Here is a 15,373-nt window from a genome sequence, read left to right as displayed (position 1 = left end):
GTAATAGCGGAAACCATTAAACCTCTGCCACGCGTCAAACCAACGTTTCTTATCTGAAATAGCGCTGTTGTTACAACGCCTCGCCGTACTTTACGATAACGTGTTCTAAATACGGACCAGAACGTTTACGTACGACCGTGGACCACGCCCTCACCTGACGCAACGAACGTCATATCTAATTTAAAAACTAACTTCCGTTACGTGTGTACCCAGCTGTCAAGGTTCTTCAAAACTCCCACGCGGCACCTTTTATGATGACGTAAGTGGTGGAATATTAAACTTGTCTAAACCGCAGAGATATTTACGACCACTTTCACTTGAAATAACACTACAGTCTTGCGTCATTGCCATGGGCTGGTCTTATAAGTTGCGTGCTGTAGAGAGAAATGATCTATGATAATATTTCGAGGGGGGATTGCTGTTTATATATTATATTTTAGTTATGAATATATCCCATTTCTAATATACATGTATCCCCAAACCCTATATAATGTAATCACAATGAATAAAACAATGGTGTTATTAATAATTATAGCATCTGCATCATATTTAATCTAGTTATGGTGGGGGGTTGCGGAATAGAAGTGACGCCCCTTCTCCCCAAAGCAACTGTACACATTCTTGGCATAGTCCAGAGTACACAGACAATACGCCCTTCAGTTTGACGTAATCTGGGCTATGTATGGACGACTGGCCAAATGGTCCCATGGTACTCATTTGACCTTGACAGATTCTAGATCACCACTACTAGAAGCTTAAGTCAAGATAACTACTAGTATATCGCCGATAGCATGATCAAAGTTAATGATAAGAATGGTCTACAGACAGACAACTTTTCTCCTTGGTGACCCAAGGGACGCCATCTATCACCGGGGCGACAGCTGATACCCCCCGCGGCGTTTCGGACGATATTCCACAGATTTTTTCATAAATCATACTAGTATATTCATCCCCGCTTATGTACCCATGGTCACAAGTTCACAACCACAGCTAAAGATATTACGTTGCCTCGCTGAAAAGCTCCGTGCGTTAGAAACCGAACTCCGGCCGTTTTCAAGCTAATCAGCCCCTGAGATCAGGTTGATCCCGTCATCTACGATTGGAATATCTGTGTAATTATATGTGACGCCACGAAGGTAATGAATAAGGTCGCCGATGTAAACTTGTTATGGTAGCTGAAAACACAAGGGTACAAATGGCCCAAAATCAGCATAGCCGTCTGTTACTGTGACTTTAATCTAATGGCTTCTTTTGTTGTTCAAAAGCAAACAGCTGGTAAATATTAGCCAGAAATAATGTCTTTGCAAACTGCTTTGTAATGACAGTCATCTTTGTGTGTTACATTGTACTTAAGAGTCAACTTTTTTTCAATACGGAGCTGTTGATATGTAACGTTACAATGTCTAACTGCTCACAGCCCTGTAGAATTCTAATTGAAATGCCTGCATATGAAGCTGGATATTTTGGAACTGGAAGGGACTTGTACATACCATTAATTGTACATGCTAGATTGTTAAGTTCCTTACTAAGCCATGGCTAAATTTTTAAGTCTAGATTTTTAAGCCCTTGCTATGGCTAACCTAATATTTACTTGAATTACAATCATAGACTCTGATTTACTAGTGCTTGCATTTTCATCTATCTATTTATTCCAATCCGTTTAATATGCTGCACTTATATGCACCGATTATCGAAGGTCACCATGATAGTGCCATATATTTTGATTGGCTGAAATACAGTAATCATAACACTGTGTCTGTCTAGAATAACGTCTGTATTTGTACCTCTGTGGGTACACAAAATGACAGCGCTGGGAAGCATTGCTGAGATCGTATAGTTTATTTGGTATCCAAGCTGAAGTACAAAAATGAAAGGAACCTCGTGGCACATGAAGTACTACTTACCTAGCCTGAGATCCAGCCTTCTTCGGCATACGTCCTCTATCTCTAACCGAACAAAACTGAAGAAGCCTGGATCTGAGGCTATGACTAATCTACGTGAGAAAGATGTCCACCATCAAAGGGTGGTCCCTGAGAAAGCACCGAGAAATTCGTTAACAGTTTAACATATACCAAGTCTGATGCTATCATTCAAATTCATGAACAGCAATGCAAATTTGTTACAGTTTCTTGTTTAGGCCACATATCAATTCAATGAAGATATTGTTGGACGTTTGAAGAGGAAAATGGACAACCAAACGGCAAGTATAGTAAAGTCACAATATACAGAGTGCCGGAGTCTTTCAATTTGACATTTTCACCTGTATCCTTCTTACACTCCCACGATCCCTCTTTATATGATAGAATTAATTCATTATGGACACCTCAATTCTACAGTCTACTACATGTGCGTGACAACAAATGCTGTAGCAATCAACAAGTGGTACATATCGGCTGTTTGAGATATCAGTAGGTGAGAAATGCTTATTAAGCACAAGGATTTAATACCTATTCCATTATAACTATTTCAGCAGAAGGGAAGACGGCTGGAAACGACAGCAAAATTCCATTCAGTTTTTTTCGCACATATATCTTCCCGACTTCTTATTCACATCACAGACGATCTGAAAACGTCTTCTCTGTATCTATCTACAGATACCACCTCTATCTCCATCTACTGGCTCAAGCAAGGAGTACGATACATAATGTTTAAAACATCCCAAAATAAAAACAACTTTTGGCACAAATCTACTGACAAAACAATGAATTCCTTGTCATGATTTTCTTAGCTTCTGTCAAAAACCAACCAGACCTAAAAAAAATACAACTTGCAGTAAGTACCTTCAAAATAAGGGCATAAAATAGAAGGACATATATGCATTTGCAAAAAGAAATAAGTACAAATCGAAATACACAGCATTGCTCTGAGTCCGTCGCGAAATAGTAGAGAAAGATACATACGTGGTACCCAGAGCGCATATGATACACCAAATAAAACGTTAAGTATACTTGCCAAAAACATTTACATGAAATAACATAAGTTTGTGCTTAGCTTTGCAGTACAGCAACTACCAACCTTTGCAACATATCAGGATTACAATATCAACCATATCCAGTGGTTAATTCATGTAGGACAGATCCACACCACTCATAATGCAATATTTACAAATATAGGACAATAATTGCTGGCTAAAACACACTCACGCGTACAATAAAAAAAATAACAGCAGACTTTTCAACACAATATGTGCGCAGTAATGGTGTGTATACAAATATCTGATGTTAGAGTCGACACAACAGGACAGTGCTACGTTTGTGTCAATAGTAGTGCCTCTGAAAAATGCGTGAGTGCTGATCATCTAATTTGTTTTTATACAGCAAAATTTTTGTTATAATAGATTAGGTTGTCCGTTCAACCTCACATGAGCACTGTCCTTTTGTGTTAACATCTCACTATTAAAGCGAACTGAACAACAAGACGTTCCATTCTTTGGTCACAGAGTAAACATCATTTCTTTGCACATCAGGCACTAAAGCATGTCAGAAACTTGCCCAATAGCGAACAGTTTTTCTGTCAAAGTCCATTGTTAAAAATTAATATGGATAATCCGTTGCACTTTTACAGATTAAACGTTGCTCAATGGTTCGGAAAAATGAGTGTTTCCCTCTAAAGTGGTCAATGAGTAGTAAGCGTCTGAAATTTCTGGTGCCGTTAGGGTTATTTCATTTCAAACATTAGGGAGGGAGGAAGCCCTCTTGATCTTCTCATATCGGCTCACAGTTAGATAACTAGATATGTTCACATGTATCATTATTGGAGAGACCCGAGGAAGAGTCCTGTGTAGTGCGATGTCCTCACTCTTTCTGGTGTTCCTCCTTACAACATGTCATGATCTTCTGACAGAATACTGTGCAGGCATCTGGAAATGGGACAAATATAGAACGTAAATACTTTTTCTTTGAGTAAAATGATCTGAAGAATAATGATCAAGTCGAGACAACAGATTTTGTTTATCTTTTTCTAAGCAGAGAAGTACTAGTAGTTAAACCAGTATTGCATGAGGTATTATCATAATTTCATCATACTGACTTACCGAATTTGTCGGTCAGCCACTTGGGTTTGTTTTGCCAGTAGACGCCGAAGAAGTACACAGGTACGCCGGTCAGGGTGATGCCGGCTCCCGCCAGACACTCGATAGGCGCCACCCAGATGGAAACAACCACGATGAAGAGACATGCCAGGACAAATATGATGGGGAGGACGACTGGCATCTGGTGAAAAAGAAACAAATACAGTTCAACATTCTGTTCACGAAACATGTCCACGCATTGAAAGCCGTTAACAACAAGACATAGACAATGAGGATTTGGAGTTAAAATGTCCATTTTACAGTAATCATGTTCAAATCAAAACATACATTTCGGAGCCTGGTTGCCATCCGGATTTCGCTCCGCGTCGAAGCAAAATCCGGATAGTACCAAGGCTATATATTTTGTGCTTCACAGAAATGATCTCAGATCTTACAAACGAACAGGAACCTTGTACCCTAGCCTGGTACGCAATCATCTTCACAAATCGTTATCTTGCCCGTAAATCATCAAGTCTTTACCATCCATATTAAGTCTAATGTTATGTTTGCATGTGAAAAGGTAGTTATGTGGTCAAGTAGGTTACAGGGAGATAGAAGCTGACCTTGACCGGTCTCTCCATGCTGGGGTACTTGAAGTGGATGACCACCAGGCCCAGGATGGCCATACCGATGAAGATCCAGTACACGAAGCTGGCGTAGTTGATGAGGACGTACACGTCTGTCGTACACAGCATGATCAGGGACAGGATTCCCTGAAAAAAAAACCCATAAATTTCACCAATCTGACAGGAATATTGTCACTACTGTTGGATGACTGGCTCACGAATTAGGCATAATTTGTGAACTATGATATGATAGTAACTACATGATCTTATGGGTTTGAAACATTTTTGAATAGGGAAATGCAAGCAAACGAAAACTAAAAAAATTGGATAAAACATTTACTTCTTACGCCCTTCATTCATTTAATTGCCATACCTTTAATACAGCATGCATTCAGATTTAATAAGCATACACCAACTACAACAGAACAGAAGAGTATAACAGAACATTGAAGCGTGGGCCTGTACACGTAAAGAGGAGGGTAGTGGAAGTAAACTAAAAGTGTGTTCTTACCCCCAGGATGAGGGACGGTACGGGAGTGTACCGGTGGACATTGACCATAGCCAGGATGTCAGGTAGATGGCCTTCACGTGCACCCACAAAATACAACCTGGAGAAGAAAAACAAGATATAGACAAACATCGTATTTTAGTGACAGGGGAAAATTTTAACTGCAATTTAATTAATACTTGAGAGTAGATAAATAGCCCTACTATGATGACTTCCCCAAGGCATTCGTAAACCTAGCATATAAATGTTGTCTAATGATGGTACTCGTGTATTTCTCTAACCACCTGATGTCCCACCTTTGGTAAGATTTTTAACTTTCGTTGTGAATTTTGCCTCATATGTTCTATAGAACTTTAAAAAAAAAGATCAAGTGTATCTTTCTCTTAACAAAATCGCAAGCCATATGCTAGAAGATACGTCCAGTTGATTAATAAAGAAAAGAACAGCTATCTTGTGGCGAAAAGTGAAATGGGGGTCAAACGACAGGATGGCCGTAGGGCAGCAGGTTAGCTGACCGGTCGCCAAGCGGAAAAGCTGACCAAACAGATGGTCTGGTGGTCATCTTTTGACCGGACCTGATTACAATCACAGGAAGGGACAGTTTAATGATAAAATCTGCCGAAGTGAATTGAGGGGAAACGTGGAAGATCGGCACGGAAAGCGGTCTGTGGAGCGGTGGGAGATGAGAAGGACGGCTGGCAGGAAAAGTCCGGGGTCTTCCCGGCACGGACGGCAGTTCACACGAGGTGCTGGTCACATCAGGTCTGAGTTCATCAAAAGTTCATCATCATTTGTCGAACCAACGGTGACAACATACCGATATACAAGCTGCTGTACCACTTTGGCATCTGTTTCACTCAACTCTTGTTAGTTTCCTTTTCTGAGCGGCCCTCGAAGAATACAAATCATCAAATTGTTTTGATTTTTCATCTTTCAATTCAGTGCAAATTTCTTGAATTAATTTCTAAGAACAAAAGTCGACGTAGAAATCTGTAATAACCATATGCACATAAGAGTCTGGTAACGTAACGTCCAACCCAGCATTCACCTCTCATGGACAGGTTCAGAAAAATGTCAGGCTAGGACTCAGGCTAATTGAAAGGTCATTTAACGGTTGCTTCGCTTCTGGTTTTCTTACGCACTAAGTCCAGAAGACATCTCCAGACATAAAGTTTGCACAACAGGGATGAGATCGTGCTCCCAGTGGTACATTAATACCCCACATGGGGCATGTCTTCTCCATGTGCATCTCTGTAATTTTTCACCACTTCTGCACTTTTCGCCACACGCCAACCACAGTTTAGTTGAAAGATGATGATAGCAGATATGTGTCTGGCTCAGTGGGAGGTAAGACCTGGTGCGAACATACCTCACATTCGTACGTCTCCCAAAAGACACTTCAATAAACGATGCTGTTCTCAATTACGTTGCTTATCTTGTAGTTCACAGTATTTATTCAGTGAACCGCTGTTAAGAAACACCGTGGCAGTGTGATGTACATACCTAGCGGACGCGAACATGGACCCGTTGACGGCGCCGAATGTGGAGAAGGCCACGAAGATGGGGATGATCCACCAGGCAGCACCCAGCAGCCTCAGGCCAAATGTCTGCAACAACCGGAGATAGCAACAGTCAACACAATGTTTTCTCCCATTCTTAGTCATGAGGAGTATACGTAGTACTAAGACCTTTACAGGATTCTGCCTCCCATATGTGCGCTTATCTGGATCTATTGGCCAGGTTACCAACCCTAGTCTCTTTCGTCCTCTCCACAGCTAAAATATGTTTGGTAACCTGGCTATAGATCTGTCGGATATTCGTTAGCACGTATCCTTTTATAACTCTTGATTTGCCGTTTCCATGCACCCCATACCCTTTCCCTTCCTAATCTCTTTCAATCTTAGTCTTTTTCACAGCGTATGAAATGCCCAGGACTGACCACTGCCACGGCGTCACTGCCCAGCATCTCCTGAGGGGTCATCCCGGTGAAGTACGCCACGTTAGCCAGCAGGTACACGATAGTCACGATCGTCATGGAGATCACGATGGACCTGGGGACGTTTCTGTGGGGACGAATTCGAAACACTTCTCTTCAACATTTTCTTTTACGTTAAGCATCATAACAGTGGATGAACTAGGATTATTTGACTGCATCGAATTCGGTGTTTTCGTTGTGATTTCTACATCAGTTCATCACTTTATAAACCATCTATTACAAAGCTGAACTGAACTATCACAGAGAGTGTTATATTAACATTTTAATAAAATAGGGCAGTGAACCCGTTTTTTTTGGCTTGCTAGTAGGTGGAAATCGTCACAAGTTTAGAGTTCATATGAGCTATCAGATGGACAACCTTTCTACGTGCTGGGTATAATATAACGTTTGACTATCGTACACGGTCTTTACCTTGAAGGATCCCTGATTTCCTCGGTCACGAAGGTCAGGTCAGCCCTGGAGAAAGACATCGAGAAATTACTATCTCTTGAAGTAGTATTCATCACTGACATCAGCCTCTTTCCGTGATACTACTGACATTATAAAAGGACTACAAGTAAAAATGTACGTTCGAATAGTATTTTAACAAATCCAACACACACTCAGCAAACTACATACTGTATAGCTACTTGCAACCGATAAAATATCAACTATTTATTATGTATATAACTATTTTTCCACGTAGTTGTTTTTTCAGATACTGAAGAATTGCTGTTAGCTGAAAGCAATGGGTAATATTTATTCATGAAGCCTACCATCCAGCGAAAGCCCAGAGTCCTGAGTACAGCGCCAGGGAGATCCCGCCCACATTAGTCGCCCCCCGCCAGGCCAGGTCTGGGGACAGGTGTAGAACTTCTCCTGTAGAGATCAAACAACACCACAAAAAGTTTTACTACGGCTGTCTGTAGTAGGCTGTCTGTAGTAGACCGTCTGTTTGTTTGTTTGTGTGTGTGTGTCCGTCTGTTTGTTTGTTTGTTTGTTTGTGTGTGTGTGTGTGTGTGTGTGTGTGTGTGTGTGTGTGTGTGTGTGTGTGTGTGTGTGTGTGTGTGTGCTTGTGTGTGTGCTTGTTGAATTGGTTGTTCACTTGAATTTTTGTATATATGTTTTAGTGACTATCAATTTGTGACTGTATCAATTTGTTTCCAACCCAAGACGCCGTAACCATTACATATACTAATGTGTTTGGGGGAGTTTTCCTTGGAGTAAATTATTATGAGGTTTAAGAGCGGTGAGTGGTGCTACCAGTTTTCGGGACGCCCCACGACGTGACAAACGGCGGACCGGTTAACACTTGACGGGGTCACCGGCACAGTGACATCGGTAAACATGTTAGCGTCGGCTGATCGAGTTAAAGTTGTGTTCTGGACGATTTGTGGCTACACTGAAGGATGTTGCTCGTGTTTTCACTCCGACTAAATCGACCCAGATACATTCTAATTTTCTGGAATGAGTAAAAACTGCATTAATCTTTTCTAACGCTAGGTGGTGTTAAAATTGACCCGCTAGTTTCCATCGAAAAATGAATGGGTGGAAATGTTACTACAGAGAAGTTTGGCATAACTTTCAGATGTCAGATTTCTACCTGTCGGTTGAGACTATAGGGCCAGGCAGAGATCGACTAACAGGTCAGTTCCACACAGTTCAAAGGAATCCAAGAACTTATTGCTCTCGTCTTTGTTTTTTTCTCTGACGTACCTTTGCCGAGTTGGATCATGCCGAAGATGATGATGATGGCGAGTGCCAGGAGTTTGGCGGCCGTGAAGAGATCCTGTACCCGGGTTGCACTGCGCACACTTGCACAGTTCACAAACGTCAGGAGACCTGCACATCGGAGGGAAAATAATACCTCAACATCAGTAAAACATCCGGCACGGCCAATGTCAATGTCACATTCTCTGGGAAGGAGAGGTTCCATCAAGAGCACACACTTTACACAATAAATCGTGATTCTTGTCGTGCTATGGGACCAAAATAGTTCAGTCTGCTATTTACAACTATGGCCAGACAACGTTGATATTTGCTGTCTCCGTGGTCTTCAGTGCGCCGATCATGACATAAATAATTTCCTCATTTTATGATTTTCAAAATCAATCGGTCAATCTTAAGCTGCTACTTCTGTTATCATAGACGTATAATGTGACTGGATGCGTCAGAATGGTTACATTGTGATTGGTACGGATAATTCGCCGCAGGTACTTGTAAGTAGTGCAGCGCCATCTAGCATTTTTTGTGTAAACTAACAGTTAAAACACCCTGCACCCTTTATGAAAAGGGTACTCGTACTTCTGCTGAGATTTTACAGGTCAATAAACGAGTTGTTGACCCACATACCACATATGAACTCACAAAGTGGACTTTACACAGAAACCAACCGTACTAAAACGGGCAGGTTTACAGGACAATTCGAAGGAAAAAACGGATTGTACACAAAAAAACGCCGAGTTTTTCACATGACAGCTTCTACTGAACTGATATGATCCATACATCAATCATAATTAGCTGGGCACCGGGCACTTTTAGGTCTAACTTTGATGAATGAAGGACGTAAATCGCTTATCAACATCTGACATTAGCAACGAACTAAGTAACAACAATTCATCACAACGGTTACATTTTGTACTGTTACAAAATCTGGTTCAGGGCTCGGGGCTTGAAGTTTGGCATATATTTGTTCATCCTCGATTCTGTTTGGTTTTGGGCGTGCCAAAACTCCTGCACCAGTTTACAGACGACCACGTTAACTTCGACATCGCCGACAAAACAGACACTAGGCCCTGGGCAGAAGCCAACACGGCGCGGCGCGGAAGAGGGGCGTGGCGTAATCTGTCCATTCTTATTTGGAAAGGTTGATTTCACTGGCCTGCGTTTTACTCTTAATCTTGAGACCATCATCTTTTTATACTTTTTCACAGTATCTTCTCTGGTTCCATTCCTCCGAAATCCAATATTTTATTTTTCGTTGTGGAACGTTTTGTGGTTTACGACAAGCTTAACCTAAATCGCTGAGAACCTACTCTTGACATGAGATACGGCTACTGAGAACACACAACAGGTTTGCACCAAGCTAAAACATAAGAATAACTCACATAACACTTCTTAGTGTAGTAAGTAGATTTTGTGGACTTGCAATAGCTTATATACGTTGGATTACGCGTTGTGATGGGGTGACTGTAACGAAGTATGCTAGTATACTTTGACAAATTCGTAACAAAAGAAGAAAGTTCTGTTACATTGTTGGAGGAGCCCTTGTGTGTCATGCTTGTCACGTCAGTCGGTTCCAAAACAACATTTCAACCATAAATCTCTGAATTCCCTGGGAACGTCTCACAAATCTCGTTGTTCAAAAATGTAAACACGCAAGGGGAAACGTCTGAAATCATTTGCAGTGGCGCCTACCTCTTCCAGTGACGCAATGTTAAGACCTATAGCAGACCAATTTGACACACACATCGCTCTAAACACCAAGGGTTTCATTAGTTTGTTTTCAGGGTGCACAAAGACTATAAGCTCAGCGATGTGAAAGAATTTACCCCGCGGCGATGGACTTCTGCAGTTGTTCCCCTTTGTACTTGTGACCACACATTGTAATCCCCGAGTGGGAAAATGTCGAGCAGGTGGTTTGGTCAGGATTCTTTTGAAATGGTTCAAAACAGCTGTAATTCAATTGTAAGAAGACGTGTATGACTACTGAATGTTTCGGATTAGAATTGCGTTACCCGCAGTGTACGTTTGCTACATATGGGATGCTAGCATTTTGTACGTGTCTGTGTGTTGAACTTAGTCAGCGGGTAAGGTGTCTCGAGGGCATGTGTAGATGAAGAACAGATTCCAGGTTCACCAAACGAACACCATCCAGCCAGGGGGGAGGGTCAGAAAGGGCAGACACATGCCACAAACTCCCATTATTGTGCTACTGGGAAGCGTTAGCTGGTGCTAGCACTAGTAAAAGTGCGAATCTCAGTAAGAAAAGTTTCGAAGACATGATATCTATCCACTGTTTTCTGTATTCTGTCTCAACTTTCTCTCAAAATTGTCATAAATATGGGTGTTTCAAAAGCATACTTTACACGATGCATTCCATCTCATCTGGTAAACATTTTCAGGCAAGCACTACATACGGCCAGTCCCGGAGGTTTCTCCGTAAAAAGACGTGTCTGTTACCGTGCCCACTGCCCATGTCAAGCGGCTGTCATGTACCAGTCACTCCGGCTGATTTATACGCCATCCCACATGCCCAGTACACTGTGTGTTTGTACATGTACATTCAATCCTCGCTAATGAGCTTTCAATCCTGTCTCTAGCATGTTGGCATCTGACATCTGCTGCTTTCACAAGAGGTTAGTTCAACAATGTAAAGGGTTTTCCAGTTATTATATTTTCTTCTGCAATCTTATTTTTTGTGAGCTACTTTATATTTTTGTGAGGCTGTGAGCTAATATCCTTTTTATTTTACACAGACCGACATACATATATCTGATCATTTTCACTCTCTCTTTCTTGATTCTTTCCTTCTTCGAATTACAATCTCATGTCTTCATTTCGTACCGAATCCAGTAATATCACCGTGTTGTCTACATGTATTCATAAGGGCGTGACTGAGTTTCCCACGGTACATAATGACATGTAGCCCAGGTAAAATTGATGGATATTACATAATCATTCTCTCCAGGTAAACAAGGTGATCGGGTTTTCTTTGATCCGTATAGCTTCTGCCTACTGTCTCTGTTAGTCCGAGCCATGGAGCAAAAGTTTAAATACAAAATGGATATGTGCAGTTAGGCCATTCTTGTGTTGTGCACAACCTCTTTCCTGTCGACGTTTCTGTCATCGAAAAAAAAGTTAATATAATATTTGTGCACGTTCTCTCTCCTTGGACTGGAAGTGCAGACACTTTTCTTTGCGATTCATACTCACAACTGATAGGTTATGATTAATTTCCTCTCTTCATTAAGAAGTATGATGGCCAGCGGTTCTAATCAAGATCTAACTCACCAAAAACGACTGACCACACCTACTGTACTTCTGTACAATAATGATACATAAAAAACTCATTAGGGCGTGTGCATATGTGAAGGAGGTGTAAGAACGTAATTACTGGGCTAAAAGAAAAAGACTCCTTATCATAACACTACAACAAAGTTCCCGCCAAAATTTCAGGATTAAGTACACATGGATAAGCAGGTACTGGATGAACCCAACAAAGGGGGTTGAATTTCGTGAAAACAAGAAATTTGGCACCAGTCCAATCGCTACATTTTTCTGAGGGAGCAGAACATACTAGTTGCATGGTCTACCACACAAACAAAATACTCGTCAAGCGATTCGACTCGCATCATCAACACAAAACCACGAAGACTGCTTGCAGTCGTTTTGGAAATTGAAAGATGACATTGCGAAAAAACATAATTCTAAAGAGCTTGAAATGTGCTGTGTTTTTGTTTGTTCATGCGTTCCTTTTTGTTTATTTGTTTGTTTGTTTGTTTGTTTGTTTGTTTGCTTATAGAATACCGCCTCAAGGCAAGGGTGGGACAGGAAGGAACAGGGATCAATGACTGACCTGTATAGCACATGCTGGTATTTGACCTACTAATCATAAGTTGTCTTCAGAAATCTCTAAAATGTGTAGATACGAAATTAATCATTTCTACCAACTGCCGGCATAATTACAGGTCGGTTACCGACGATTCTTTAATTTGCGCACACCTGGTCTACATCTTACCATGGAGGTAGAAAAAAGAGACCTCCATGATCTTACTACATATGATAAAGTGCCCTTTTACCTATATTGTTTCCATTGCCAAATGTCAGTGCTCTAAAGAGTATCACGCCAAGATCACGCAGTCTAGACCACGTACGGAACGGACTTTGTCACTATGATATCATTCAAATGTCATTTGACAACGATTACATGCGCTACTGCTGATACTACAGACAAACAGTTTCCCGTGGTAGAAAGAGCCAAGAGTGAGTCAGTCACACACTCAGCGGGAAACATTGTCTACCCACAATGGCCTGAGGGACTTTTTTCTTGACTATACTGTAAGGCATCTCATCCCTTCGTAATGTGTTTGGAAACCTCTTAAGATGATAAGTGGATGGTAGGTTTTGTCCAGTAGCGGCGGATTTGTTTCATGGTCTTTAGACAGACGGCCGGCCGGCAGTTTGCGCGCAAATATTTGAGTTTGTTGACCTGATCTAACATTGATCGTACGTTGAGTAACTTTTGACAGCGCTAGCGGTTTTTTGCGGACGATGAGGTGTTGCCGATTATTTGTAATAGTAATCGCTGAGAAAATTGTAAAATTTTAAGTTTTCTTTGCGTTTGATATATGATAGGGACATTTTCTACATCGCATCTTTATGCATACATTGCGTGCCATTGTGACACGCTAAACGGCGACACACGAGAAACGTGATCGATGAAACAGTCCCCGGCACTTGTCCTGGTCTCGTCTTACATACTTCATGTAATTAGGACTGTTCTCACAGACATTTGCATAAACCCCGAACACAAAAAAAATCCATTTGTTCTACAAAACAGGCAGAATTCTCTTGAGAATCGTCAGTAGGATGAGAGTGTTATGTCGCAATATCTACAGTAGTACTGTGGTAACATAATCTCCTAACCTCTGTATACTTATTTTGTGAATTGTGGACAGTCCCTATCATATTGACACTGGATCTAGATACTAAAATTGATACTAGAATTTCCAACCTAGCTTACGCCGGGTGTATTCAATGACAACCTATGTGATACATGATCTTGTAGGCTTAGGTGTTCTTCCGTTTGTAATAAAATGTACTTAAACGTTGGTAGATTGTATGTTTTACATGTATCTGACGACGCCTGTTTTTCCGTGCCATCTTCACTGTGTCTATGTATATTTACTTTGTTTTCGTTCACGCTACCGGATGCCAAGACCAAGCTGAGGTTCCCGATAATAACTCGTACACTATTATAGTAGCAGGACGAAGCCAAGCAGCTGCGATAACGACACACACGTGGCGCGGCCGAGATTGGTTCACTCCGCGGCCCATCTGAACACGCCGACACGCTGGAATGCACATGGTGACCCCGGCTCGTATGTACAAACCTAACATGCCTACATATATGTACGGGGATGGCTGAACACACAATGCTACTGTTTTTTCCCTAAATTCCCTCGAAAGAAAGAATGTGAGAATCCTGGAAGATGGGAATGTTGTGTGATGAATAGCACCACCGAGTGATAGATTTTTATTTGCGTTTATTCATGAGTATTCATAAAAACACTAATTATGTTGAAAGTAGTCTATCAAATCGTCCGACGCCATGACCCAGGAGATAGGACTGGGACGAGTGGGAGCCCTCCCTTATTTCTTCCGGCATAATCACGCCCTACATTAATCATAAATGCCTATGATTCAATATTGAAGTTACATCTCACCAGTACTGTACACATGATTGTGTACGTTGAACAGAACCGTGACAAGTTAGTAGAACCATGGAGCTCGAGGTAGAACAACAACAAGAGACCTACTTACAGATACAGAGAGCAGCCAGCAGGGCGACTGCTGAGTCCGGCGGTGTACATGGCGTGTAGACTGGGTACAGGATGTAGAAGGCGAAGGTTAGGGCGATGACGGCGTGTGTACACGGCCTGACGATGATCAGCTCGACCCACAGCCTGAGGAAGGCGGGCAGGGGCCCGAAGATGTCGAGGATGTAGGAGTAGTCTCCGCCCGAGCGGGGGATGGCCGTGCCGAGGTCGGCGTAACACAGCGCCCCGATCGCCGAGATCACGCCGCTGATCGCCCAGATGATCAGAGCTACCCCGACGTTACCGGCGTCTTGCAGCACACCCTTCGGTGATATGAAGATCCCCGAGCCGATGATGTTCCCGACAATGAGTCCGATAGCGTTTATCAGAGTAACCTTCCTCTTGAGAGCCACCGAGCCCTCCCGGACTGCCCTGGGTCCGTCTGCCGAAGCTGGCGAGTCTTCCAAGTCGCTACCCATCTTCCAACTCTAGAATTTCTCCCACAGACCACGGAGAATACTGCAGCCTGTTGCTGACGGAGTTGTGGCAAACCTGCGAGTCTCCCGCCAAAACAAGGTGGAACTGTTTTGTGTTGGTAATGCACACACGAAGTGCGCGGGAAACCTAGTACAATGCCGTGCTGGGTCACTGCACACGAATCATCTATATTTTGAGGACTGTACCATTTATGGGTTGGTCCATGATATTAAACTT

At 42.1% G+C, this 15,373-nt stretch overlaps 1 protein-coding gene across 1 annotated transcript; it reads right to left on the bottom strand.

The window, feature by feature from the left end:
- Nucleotides 1-1,824: 1,824 nt before the first annotated feature.
- Nucleotides 1,825-15,319, bottom strand: LOC109473710 (large neutral amino acids transporter small subunit 1-like). Its single transcript, XM_019773687.1, has 10 exons — nt 14,664-15,319; nt 8,835-8,960; nt 7,895-7,997; nt 7,551-7,595; nt 7,083-7,206; nt 6,647-6,750; nt 5,147-5,243; nt 4,633-4,782; nt 4,034-4,211; nt 1,825-3,859 (listed from the first exon to the last, which is right to left on the bottom strand). Exons 1-10 carry the CDS (start codon nt 15,136-15,138, stop codon nt 3,795-3,797), a joined length of 1,467 nt encoding a protein of 488 aa, XP_019629246.1. The 5' UTR covers nt 15,139-15,319; the 3' UTR covers nt 1,825-3,794.
- Between the last annotated feature and the right edge of the window lie 54 nt (nt 15,320-15,373).

The sequence above is a fragment of the Branchiostoma belcheri genome, unplaced genomic scaffold (assembly GCF_001625305.1).
Source record: "Branchiostoma belcheri isolate BF01 breed outbred unplaced genomic scaffold, Haploidv18h27 scaffold3, whole genome shotgun sequence".
NCBI lineage: Eukaryota > Metazoa > Chordata > Leptocardii > Amphioxiformes > Branchiostomatidae > Branchiostoma > Branchiostoma belcheri.
This window is presented reverse-complemented; position numbering and strand designations above follow the sequence as displayed.